The sequence below is a fragment of the Bombus fervidus genome, chromosome 6 (genome assembly GCF_041682495.2).
Source record: "Bombus fervidus isolate BK054 chromosome 6, iyBomFerv1, whole genome shotgun sequence".
Taxonomy (NCBI): Eukaryota; Metazoa; Arthropoda; class Insecta; order Hymenoptera; family Apidae; genus Bombus; species Bombus fervidus.
In genome coordinates, this window is record NC_091522.1 from 8,678,374 (window position 1) to 8,690,973 (window position 12,600).

Here is a 12,600-nt window from a genome sequence, read left to right on the forward strand (position 1 = left end):
ATATTTTGCTGCTCAATTGACCGCTAAGCCGAAATGTTTTTTGTTTATATAAAAGATATATCGATTTACGCGTGATTTTGCAGAAAATGTATGTGCAAATTTTATTCTTAATAAAAATTGTAGATTTGCATAGAAAATATGGTAGTAGATATCCATTACATTATTAATAGGAAAAAAATAATTATTAATATATATATAATTAAGTCGAAAATTATTTAAAAATTGTTTTGGCAAAATTCACGGTATATTTAGTTGAAAATTATTATAACTAGTTATTTTAATAATATCTATTGTAGTTATATATGTTACGCATGTTTCTCTCTTAGAAAATGCAACATGCTAAATAAGAACTTTATTCATATGAAGAAAGAAAAATCAAGAAAAAGAATCTGTATGGTAACATTTTTAGTAAATAAAGTTAATTATTAAAATGTTATTTAATTTTTGTTAGTATAATATATATATATATCTATAACTTTTATGTTGTTATTTTTAGCAATATATATATTATACTATATATATATTTTATGAAATATATAATTATATATGTACGCTTCCATGCAAATGAAAAAACCATGAAATATATAAAATATAGTAAGGATATATGTATAGTAATATACGAAGTTTCCTTAAGTTTCATTGCTATATACCTTCTTTTATTAATTTTCAGTGGTGTATTTTTAAAAATATTTATGTTTTATATAATAATTGTCACTTTTAACACTTTACTTCCGTTAAGGAAAAATAAGATCCTTTCAAATATCAAGATGGCAGCGCAGTTAATCTAACGAGTGCAAAATAATTAGAAGTGGAATTCCTTGTAAGTAGTTTTTAGAAATGTATTGAAGTGATGTTTTTATTAAAAAATTAACTAACTGTTCAATAACATCAATCCTTTGTGGTGTTGCTAATAAAGTTACGTTGTAAAATTATTTTAGTAAATACAATACATAAATAAATATCATGATAGAAAAAAATGAAGAAAATACTGACAATGACAATCATCTTGTCAGAATAAGATTAATAGCTAACAAAAGAACATTTTTGGAGAAACAATTTCTTCAGGTAATTTTTTCTGTATATATTTCATTTGATAATTATATTTATATAATTACTATTTTGAGGTTATGACCTCTCAACTGTTGCTATTTAAAGTAATGCATATAATTTGATAGTGTATTTTATTAATTCCTTCGTAATTTTATTTCTTTTCTTCTTATTTTTAGCTTTATTCATCATTTATGTATATACAAATATTTTTATCTTTTTAAAAACATTAATGATATTTATATAGAGTTACATCTTATTTTGTAAATATTTTACATTTTGTTAGTTAGTTGGTGTTACATGATAGGTGTCGTAATTAAAATAATGTAATTAATTTTGAGGTCCAAGAGGAAGTAAAAATATGTTTTGCTCAATTGGCACAAACACTGTATGCTAGAGAAAAGCAACTTCTACGACAATCAGAAGCAATTTATAGGCAACAAATATCTTTGGCATTATCCAGTCAGGAAATTCTTCCTCCATCTATAGCAATATTAAATGACAGACATGCTTTGGAAGAACAAATTAAACAATTTGGAAGAATAGAGCTCATAGGATCTAATAAAACAGCTGTAACTGATTTAGAACCATATAAAATAGAAGAATATCAAGATATAAATAAAGATTATGTCTGCTTTGATAAATCTATCAAAAATACAGGAGTTATTCCTTCTAATACAAAAACTGAATTTTCTTGTATGACAGAAGATGAAAATATAGATGATGGTTCTACTGAATTGAAATCGTCTAACATAATAAATTTATCAGGAAATTCCAGTCATATTTCTGATTTTCAAGAAAAGGATTCTGAAAAAAGTGTTAACCATTCTTCAGAGATAGATACAGAATCAAATAAAAATGATTTCAATCTTCAGACTACTGAAGATACTAATGACCAGGAAATTGCAAAAAATTATAGGAATTCAAGGAGTAATATCATAGAAGAACAACATAATTCTCATAGACACACAGAGCAAGTTCAACAGTGGTTGGATGAAATACTTCTAGAGACAGAGATAGAACCAACTATTCATGAAGTGGAAAAGTTACCTGAAATATCAGATGCTTATGTCTGTGCAAAGTTCCATTTAGAAACATGAAAATTGTATTTAGCTAAGCAACTTGCTCAGCGTATCGTTTTCACAATATATTTATCTTTAATTTTTCATAAGGTAGAAAATCTCAAATTGGGAACAATTTTTTACTGTACTTGATTACTTTGTATTTCACCTTATTTATTTATATGTATTAATAATAATTAATTACAGGATGTTCTCTTTAGTAGCTAAAGATCAGTAATACTATTAGTAAATAAGTTCGTACTTTCATTAATATTAAGGGGCTACTAGTTATAAATATTTTTAATTGTTAATCATAATTTTATCATTAATAAAGGAAGGAAAGGAATATTTTAATATTATTTTACATACATAAAATACATAAACAGTGATATTAAAATAATGTTAAATACGTGGGTATATTATTAATGTAACATTAATAAGAAAATAATTTTTTAGATTGATTAGTATTATTTATCAACTTATAATCAATATTTATAGTTATAATTTATATCTCTCTATCCACCAATGATTAAATATTTTATTAATTTATTATATATATAATTATATTTTTATTAAAAAATTTTCAAAACATAACGATATTTTTAGTTTAAAAATAATTAATATAAAATAAAATCATTTTTTTAGCTAGATGGTAGTTCTATGTATATTCCTTAACTTTTTATTACTGATGCATATTATACCTCATGCAGTATTTCGTGCTTTTATGTACATCTACAAAATATTATTTATTTAGTACATATCAATAAATACAAATTTAAAATTTTAAAAACATTCAAGACGTGTTAATAAAAAGTATGTTTATATATGTGTCATTAAAATTTCATGTAATTTCATCTCTGTTTTATTAAAGTTATTTGTACAGTAATGTGTTTATATTGCTTTTGAATTTATTTGTAATAAACTATTGGGTAACTTAGTTTGATTATTGACAGTTAGTAGAAAAAATAATTGAGCACCGTTGTATAGTTTATTAATTACTAAACAAACAAATAAATACAGATAACCACCACCTTTTGTATGTACAGACGCCAGCGTAGTAGTGTCAATTGGGATTTCATGTCCAGCATCAGAATCATTTCTTTCAGGAACCGATTTGTTAACAAAAGATTTGCGACTAGGGTCGAATTTGGGTCATAAGAGAGAAAATGGATTGTAAAAATACCTCACTTGAAACCTCAATACAATAGGTTTAATCCATCATTTTAACGATACTTGATAAAAGACCCAATCTTCGAAGAAAGAGGGTACAAAAGCACTATCTTTGGTAAAAGCTATGGGTACACAAAGCTGTGAAAGAACTTGTTCATACATTTCTAGTGATTCTGGACAAGATGCACCATTTCCCTGAAGAATAAAATAGATTACTTATACAAACAAGTGTTGATTTTTATTGCAGAAATGTAAATTATTTAATATGTTTATACGTACATGAGTCATAAATTTCCCTGTAGACTTTAGAACTTTCATTGAAGAGTTTAAAATCAGTCTAATAAAATCCCATGCATCCCCATGTGGGGTTGGGCTAATTGGTATGTCTGTGAGATCACCGAAAACGTAATCAAATTGTCTGCCTTCTTCAATCATGTGTGCTAAAGTTTTTACACAATCTCCAACAATAATCTACAAGTTTTCAATCTTCCATAAAAAATTCTAGTGATTTTACTTGTAGCTGAAGGAATGAATCTAGCCTGTATAAAATTTACCTCATAATTTTCTCCCTTTCTTTTATCCAAACAGTTTCCACATATGCTTCTCATGTGTTGACTGCAGGCTTTTATTACAACATCATCAATCTAATAAAAGAAAATAAATACTCTTTGGTAAAGTAATTTACTAATACATGTAATAATACAACTTCTGCAATTTTAGTCTGCCATACTTCTAGCATGGTTACGAATTTTGGTTTCTCCTTAAGCAATTCCCAAAGTAAACCACCATCTCCTCCTCCTAAAATAACTATTTCTTTCCCTGTGTAATTTTCTTTACCACGTTGCATCAAAGTTTCTGTATATATCAGATCTGCTTCAGATATATCTAAAGATTGTGAGATTTAATTTTAAGGATGTTCTGACTTTAAATATATTTTCAAATTGCTTTGAAAGTATATGATTTGTTCTTCTTACTTTGTAATTCATCAAGAACCAATAGATTTCCCAGTGATTTTGAATGAACAATTTGCACTTTTTGATAGGGAGAACGTGCTTCAAAAACCAGCTTGTCAATGTCATATTCAAGTAGTCTGTCATCTTAAAAAAGGAGATAATTTTATTACCATACTGAAAGTTTACACAATATAAGTAATTGCATGAGAAAGCATTTAATAGATGCATGCAATGCAAAGCATAAATCTTGTAGAACAAAGATTCTTATATTAAAACAAAAATTAAAAAAAAATGAAAATATTGAAGATTTAGGAGTGTCACATGTGGATTACTAAATCTATCATATTATTTATGTTTATTAGTCTCATGTATATTTGATATAGCATGTAAATCGAAGAAATAAAGAATACTATTCACTTAACATATTTATAAAAATATAAAGTCCCACAGAATTATAGCTGTTAAAATCATTTAAGATCACAAAATTGATTTTTGATATTTGCTGCCTTTTTTTAAACAACTCGTTATGTTTAGATATAAACTGTAACAAAGAAACTGATCAAGCAAAAATAAAATAGTTTAAATGTGTCTTTTTATTGAAGAAAGGAAATAAAAGATGATGTATATAGAAATGAAAATACTTGTTGGTAATAAATGAATAACAATTAAGTAATCGTTATTACTTCCGCACGATGAATAATGAAAAGAATGATTAGTATAGGAAAGTAAATTACATAGAACCGAGGAAATGAATCGAAAGCATTTTTCGTTAACGACGCATGATGAAATGAAAAATTTTGCGGACAAAATGCTCCGCTTATACCGTAAACAGAATAATAAATAAAAAACTCACCGGCGGTAGGAAAGTATCTCTCAAAAGGTCCGCCGCGTTTAATCGGTGTAAGCGAGTGCGAACGCGTAGAGGCTACTGCCGCCTGCAACGCCGTCTCCAATTCTCTGGCCAACTAAAGGTGGCCGCGACAAGCGAACCGACGAATAAAAAAAAACAGAAACTATCTTGTTACACCAATCGTAACAACTCTCTTTTTTTACGTATGAATCAAGTCATTTTCCCTTTGCAGAAAAACTAAAAAGTAATACCGAGGGGGTGGGGTGGGAGGAAAATACACGTTGACCGGAAAAAAAGTAATCGACCGAAGCTGTTGTCTTTAGAGTGCAACGGAAACGATTCGCACATTTTTAAAGTGCTATAGATAAACTAATAGGAACTAATTGGGGAGTGGTTTCTACCTGATAGTGTCAGATAGAGGTCATATATGGTTCCTCGCCTTACTGGTGGCAGGCGCTTACTGCGTTGGCTGTTCAGAGCCATCGCAACGTCCGCTTCCAGGTATCGCCACTGCTACAAGGTCTTCTTTGTTATGCGTGTTTCTTCCGCATATAGTAAAATTTTTACTTATTTCTATAATACTATTCGTCAAACGAGATGATTTTACAATACGTTTATCTTGCAATTTTAGCGTTCAGCGGCAAAAATCGGCAAACGAAAAATCACGGTTTAACGAATGCAAAAACCTTCACGTTTCTCATATTGAACAAATCTTTTTGAGGACATCTTTAGCACAATCATTTTTATAATATATCATATGTAACAAGATGTACCTTGTAATGACCCCATATTTGAGAGATACAAAAGCTGATTTTGTACTTGATATTCATGAGAGGCAATTAAATATTATGAAATTTGCAACTATGTATTGCAAAACAATTACTGTAATTAATATAAAGGACTGTACCTCAAAATCCAAAAGTGCTTCTTCTTCATCTCTCTTATAATATTCAATGTTAACAGTGATTAAGCCTTCAGTATATCCTCGAACTGTAATTAGACTACCTTTGGGACCTGTATATAAAACTAAAAAGCTTCCATCAATGCTTGATTCAGTTAATGGCTTTAGACTATCAAAGTGTTCTTGAAGGACATTAGCAATTGCTATTTTTAGATTGGATCGTTTCTCCACATCTACTATTACATTTGATGGTACTGTAAAGTCAAGAAGCACAGTGTGGGCAACCATCGTATAAAAACCTAAAATCATTTTTATTGCTTATTATTTATTTATTAATAGTTATTAATTGAATATTACACATAATTTAATATAAAATTTATTCAAGAAAGCTACGTAAATAAAATATTAAATTAAAATGAAATATTCTGTAACTTAGTATTTATTATAGAATATACTTTTATCTCCTTTAATACACAACAAATTTAATTAATACTGAATATTAGAAAAAGATTTTTTAATACCTGTATATTAATATAAAATGACTGTAAAATGAAGAAAATCACAATTCCTGTACAAATCCTTAAATTGAATAAACATAAAAGAACTTGTAGAAAATATTTTAAATCCCTCCTGGAAAATAGAGAAATTTTAAGGTTATACATCACGCGTAGTAGAAAATAGGTTAAATCGCCTTAAACCAATAGTTCAATTATAAGTAATGAAATAATTAACTTCGTTAACAATATATAAGTAGGCCAATTTTTTTTTAATAAGTTACTATTGTTATAATATTAAAATCATTAAAATTATATTTCAAATCATTTTTTGTTGAAATAAAAATTTTGTAATTACATCTAAAACTTCCTTACAACAACAAAGAGTTATATTAATAAGCAAACATTATATAAATTAATTTTTACATTTTATATTCATATTAATAATTAAATGAATGTAAGCTGCAAAAATTATGTGAAAATACTTAATATATATGAAATCACATGGTCAAGTAACCTAAGGGTAAAATTATATATGTGACACAGAAATATAATTAATAGAACTCATGCCATTACTCTATAATTTATTTGTAAAAAAATAATACTTCTTAAATGAGACTCATTAGTTTTTATATATTTATATATAGGTATTTAGAAGTGTACATTACATGATTAGATAATACCATTAATCAAAACAGGAATTATACTCACAAATTACACTCACAATAATAACTCTCAATCACAAGAGCAGTAATTCATACGATAAAAATGCTTTTGCAATACAGGTCGCTGTATTGCACTGGTTCCAATCAGTGCTACCAATTGTTTATGTAGATAAACTTTTACACCGTTTCAAATTTGCACATTGAAATTTATAATATAATTTAACGAAAAACTAAGAAGGTATTAAAACGTTTGCAATATTTTTAGTATAAATCTAATATTTTATAAAATTACGTGTTACAGTTGTAGAAATACAGATCCTAAAATAAATCAATGGTTTACTCTCACTCTGCAAATTAGAGAATTTTTAGAATTCCTCAAAATTCACCAATTGAAATTCAAATTGGCAGAATTAAAAACATTGTTTATCTTTCTATCCAATACCTGTCGATATTTTTGCATCTTTAATTTTGTAAAACCGGAATATTTATGTGGCGGATGGTGTGAGGATCGGTATTGCGAAATAACGAAAAAGATTACTGCTGCAACCGTCAAGTATATTTAGAATAAATAAAATAAATATAATTATATAAATACCGTCGATAGACGTTTGTACGACGTATTCGCAAAGATAGAGTAGCTCGTATAATAACTCGTATAACTCGGATAATAACTCGATAATCAATCGCTCGCGATCGTGTCCGTTTATTTATACTGGTCGGGGGGGAGTCGGCAGATACAAATTCGTCTTAGAACGACGGTTGCCCTCAACGGCGACATTGTTTTTGCCTAGAGATAATCTAGCGCTAATTTCGTGTGTCGAGGCGGTGTCCGTGATCCGAGGCACAACAACATGAGTCGCTTTCGCTTCGCCTCGTCCTACGACTCATGTGTCGCTACATTTACATGTTGTACTATTCTACATTGACAATCACTACCTCAGAATACTATATCTTCGTGTTATTTGGTCTTGCGTAAATTAATAAAAGGTAGATATGAAGTTAAGATAAAATATACGACACGAAGTTAAAGCTGCATGAATTATTATATATATATATGTCATTACAATAACTCGATAGTTAAATAACTTTTAACATGTTTGATTTTATTTTCAATGATTACTATTACATACTTATGATCTTATTATCTATATATTCATCATATAATATCCACTCTCTCATTGATGTTTCTTTAGTTTAATCACTTCAAATTATGAATAATAGTATCATCTCTTCATACTTAAATCAAAAAGTGAAACTTTTAAACAACAAAAAACATAAACTTATATATTTTATATATGATATGCAAAATAATAGAAGATTCGTGAGTTTTTAGATTACATGATATAAAAATATCTTGGATATTACATTTATTTATTAATTTATCTGTCGATTTATGTTATTGTACGTTAGTAGGGAAAGGTAATTGATTCTAATTCTACTATATCAAAAAAAAAAAAAATTAATTTATTCATGTATATTACAAAGTATTACATTTATATTACAAAGTATTACATTTATATTATAAAGTATATATGTATACTCTAGTAAAATAACAATACTTTAATCACTGGCATTATCAGCCTGATTATCATCTTCTCTTTCACTTTCTGAAGCACTCCTAGAATTTGATTCATCTGAATCTTTGAGAACCTTTCCTTTGATATTTTTTTTTGGTCTCAGTGTTTCAAAGTCTGAACCTTCTTCGTCTGATGAATATATATTTGATGCTGAAAATATAAAAATATACAAATACTTTTTAATCAATGTCTTTTAAGTAATTTATTTTATTTAAATAAGTCAAGTATAACTTACCTTTAACAGGAATATTCATTCCTTTCTTATATTTATTCTTAATTGCTGCAAGAGAAATAGCACCCTCATCGTCTGAACCATCATCATGATAAGCATCAGCTCCATATCCACCAACAGATCTTCCAGTAGTTCCTCTACCTGCAGTACTTTTCTTTGTTTTGCTTTGAACTCGCATTGCCATGCGCAATTTCTCTTCCTCTTTCTGTATAATAATAGACCTAAGTACTGTGTTATACACAAATTTCATGATAAAATGAAATTAAACAAACATAATTTACCTTAATCATTTCATATCTATTTTGATCTGGATTGGTTCCTACTTGAGATAATACTTTTATACCAGAAGTTTTTTGTGATCTATCTGCTAAAGACATTGTCATTTTTCTATGAGTGAAGGATTCTGTAGAATGTGGACGGAATGTCAATTTTGTTCTAAACACTGCTTGTCCTTGAAGACCAGTTCCTTGCCGAATATAGAGGTGATTATGATCACCCTGAAGTGGTTGTTTATATACATCAAAAATCTCAGAGCCAAGGTGTAGAGACATGCTACCATCAGACCACTTTACAAACCTGGCATTACTTTCTTTGATAACTTTACCCTGTTCATCAAAAGTTTCTTTCCAACGAAGAGTATTTTCTACTTTTAATTTCAACCTGGCTCGACCTTCCTCATCTAAAGTTTCTTCTTCATCAATTTCATCTTCATATGTTTCTGTATCAAATGGTCGTGTTTCCACTGAAAGGAAATTTGGAAGTTTTACAAAATGTATTTCACGACCTAAATCTGTACTGATTTTAGGGATTTCTACATCAATTCTTGTCTCTGGTGGAGGTTCTGGTTCTTCTTCTTTTTCTTTATCTATATCCTAAAAATAATAAATTGTAAATATCTTTTGCTTGTGAAGAATCTTTTAATTATAAATAACTTATTTTATACATACATCTTCAATAACAGCTTGACTAGGGCCTTCACCACCACTATCAGATCTCTCTGGGCTTCTACTTCTGCTCCTACTTTTACTTCTGCTTCTGCTTCTGCTTCTGCTTCTACTTCTACTTCTACTTCTACTTCTGCTTCTGCTTCTGCTTGTACTTCTACTTCTACTTTTGCTTTTTTCTTTCTTCTCATCTTCTTTGTCCTTTTCATCATCTGTACTAATATCACTAGCATCTCCAAAAAGGGCATCTGCTGTTGGAGCTAAAGTTTGTTTATCTCCTACCTCACTTTCTGAATCAGAATCTATTAGCGGTTTTGACTTTTTTGTTTCATTGTCTGCTTCTGAAGCAGAACCACTGTTATTTTCTTTAGGAGCTGGACTTGCTTCTCCATCACTATCACTTGATTTCACACTGTCTGCAATGTAATAATGTATATAAATTGTATATAGTTGTAAAAAAGTATATAATTTAATTTATTTATTAAATCTTGATTTTAAATACATTGATTATTTATCTTTTTGTAATTGACAAACCTCTTGTTTTCAACGATTTTTCAGATTCATTGTCATCTTTATTTTCTTCAGAACTTTCTTCGGAACTTTGCTCAGAATCTATCGGCTTATTTTTTTCAAACTCAGGAGAATTTATCATTTTAAAAATGTTAATATCACTAGCAAAGAAGGTTAGAACTATAAGTACTTCTTTACTGTTCGTTAGTCAGAAGATTCATAATGCTAATAGTATCGCATCATAGTAGGCTGTATATAGATATGTCACGAGTTTAGTAACTCTCATGATGGGGATGAGGCGCTCTAATGTCACAGATGTGCTTTACAAGTCGGCCGCTTACTATAGAACGCTGCAATCGCAATTTATGTCAAAAAATTATAAACAGTAAAGTGTTTTTATTAACATCATTTTAATAATGTAAATAATTAAAAAATGAAAAGTTCTATAATATTTTTATAAAAAAACGTAAAAAATAAATTTGTATATTTGAATAAATAAAAAAAATGTATATTTTTATATGTATTAAATATTTTTAACACAGAGATGAAACTCTACAAATGTTTGGAACTACAATTGAAATGGAAAATTGCGTTTTCCAAAAAGTAAAATGTTATTATTCTTTTTATTTTTGTTTATTACTCTTAATTATCTATGTAAAAAGTAAATAATATATTAAATATTTCAAATGATAAATTATTAATTATTGTAATTAATAACAAGTTCGTCTTTTTCCAGGAAGAATGTCTACGTTTTATGGTCAGACTAATTCTACATGTCACGGACTTAAGTAATATATATCCATACATATATTTATTTTAATTTATATAAATTGGAGTTATATAATTAAATCTTCTAATATATTAAGTATAGTATATTATATTTCTTCCAGATTCTAAAATATTGATACGTGGTCGCCCTGCATGATATAAATGCAACTTGTGGAATTGATTAATTGTACATTCATTTTTTAAAAAAAGTATCTCAATTTAGTGTAACAATATTTATTTATATATATTATTTTTATATTTCTTTATATAATATTTCTTTAGACATACTATTATTTTTCGGACCTGTCCATTTTCTGATAACTGAAATATAATATATAGAGTAAGACAGTAATCGTAGAACAACCAGGCAGAGGATGATTCTACGTGAAAAAATATGTCGAAGATATGGAGTAAAATTTTTTCATATGTCGCTTTTTTCGAAACATTTGAGTTCAAAAATCCGTCAAATATACTTTAACTTGGCTAAGTATTTACTAGGTATGAATAAACATTCAGCACGAGGTTATTAGTCAATATACATATGAAAATAAGTCAAAAATATTCAACAATATTTTCCTGTTTCTTGTAAAATCTCATTCTCAAGAAACTAAAGTTTAAACATGTTTAATTACGAAATAGTTTAATATACGCGCATGATATCTCAATCTCAATAATCATTTTCAAATCTATTTTCCTCGAAAAAACGAAAGTATCTTATGAAAAAATGTTATTTTATTTTTTTCAATTTATTTTCACATGTAGTTTAAACTTCTGTCGATTATTTATTCTTGTCCAGTCTGGAATTAGGCAAATTTATATATCCTTGTTAAATTCTTAAATTCGATTTTTTCGGAAACAAAGTCTCGGATGAAAAAATATTATACTACATCTTTTTCTTACTTCTTCATATAGACTCACGATTTTCTGATTTCACTGGGTGTAGGTTGATACTATTAGAGTGGAAATTGTAGTACTATGAAGAAGCAAAATTTTTAAGTAATGAGGCGCCACCATGCATTCATATATTCATATATACTATATATATATTTTATGACAGTACTATAACTGTTTACATTATAATATTATTTATAGTGTAAGTGTTCAATTATTGATGGTACTTGTAAGTGGTTTCTGAACTTACATATATTGTTTTTCATTGTTTATTAAAATGTTAGACGAAAATAAATTTTAAACAAATAAACTGCAAGCGTGTAAGTACAAGATAAATGTTGCCAGGTATACATTTTTTAAAACATTTCTTATTACTTTATGAAAATAAGTAAAGAAATTAAATAAATTCTATCTTTATTTTAACAAATTTATTTTGGATCTATAATTTACAGATGTTTGTAGTGATTGTACAAAGTAGAAGATTTTATTGTTCAATGTAATAGAAGTATATAAAATAAATAAATAAAATCATATATA

At 27.7% G+C, this 12,600-nt stretch overlaps 3 protein-coding genes and 1 long non-coding RNA gene across 8 annotated transcripts; 2 read left to right on the forward strand and 2 right to left on the reverse strand.

Moving 5' to 3' along the window:
* Positions 1-641: 641 nt before the first annotated feature.
* On the forward strand, positions 642-2,994 carry LOC139988008 (uncharacterized). 2 transcript variants are annotated; one of them, XM_072004910.1, is made up of 3 exons: positions 642-820; positions 939-1,065; positions 1,389-2,994. In XM_072004910.1, the coding sequence occupies exons 2-3, from the start codon at positions 964-966 to the stop codon at positions 2,145-2,147; spliced, it is 861 nt and encodes a 286-aa protein (XP_071861011.1). In that variant the 5' UTR covers positions 642-820; positions 939-963; the 3' UTR covers positions 2,148-2,994. The 2 variants fall into 2 exon arrangements, with proteins under 2 accessions (XP_071861011.1, XP_071861010.1); XM_072004909.1 differs by having other exon boundaries at positions 642-1,065.
* An 88-nt stretch (positions 2,995-3,082) lies between these two features.
* Sms (spermine synthase) lies at positions 3,083-7,461 on the reverse strand. Of its 4 annotated transcripts, none has more exons than XM_072004901.1 (9): positions 7,201-7,461; positions 6,504-6,612; positions 5,989-6,281; positions 5,483-5,594; positions 4,253-4,375; positions 4,009-4,163; positions 3,833-3,922; positions 3,558-3,749; positions 3,083-3,473 (listed from the first exon to the last, which is right to left on the reverse strand). In XM_072004901.1, exons 3-9 carry the CDS (start codon positions 6,268-6,270, stop codon positions 3,327-3,329), a joined length of 1,101 nt encoding a protein of 366 aa, XP_071861002.1. In that variant the 5' UTR covers positions 6,271-6,281; positions 6,504-6,612; positions 7,201-7,461; the 3' UTR covers positions 3,083-3,326. The 4 variants fall into 4 exon arrangements, with proteins under 4 accessions (XP_071861002.1, XP_071860999.1, XP_071861000.1 ...); XM_072004898.1 differs by lacking the exon at positions 5,483-5,594 and adding an exon at positions 5,085-5,196 and having other exon boundaries at positions 7,201-7,432; XM_072004899.1 differs by lacking the exon at positions 5,483-5,594 and adding an exon at positions 5,085-5,196 and having other exon boundaries at positions 7,188-7,432.
* A 127-nt stretch (positions 7,462-7,588) lies between these two features.
* Positions 7,589-12,033, forward strand: LOC139988014 (uncharacterized). Its single transcript, XR_011800004.1, has 2 exons — positions 7,589-8,128; positions 11,141-12,033. It is a non-coding gene; the product is annotated as an uncharacterized lncRNA (long non-coding RNA).
* On the reverse strand, positions 8,588-10,747 carry Atu (Another transcription unit). Its single transcript, XM_072004892.1, has 5 exons — positions 10,429-10,747; positions 9,898-10,310; positions 9,232-9,822; positions 8,954-9,155; positions 8,588-8,868 (listed from the first exon to the last, which is right to left on the reverse strand). The coding sequence occupies exons 1-5, from the start codon at positions 10,544-10,546 to the stop codon at positions 8,702-8,704; spliced, it is 1,491 nt and encodes a 496-aa protein (XP_071860993.1). The 5' UTR covers positions 10,547-10,747; the 3' UTR covers positions 8,588-8,701.
* Positions 12,034-12,600: the final 567 nt, after the last annotated feature.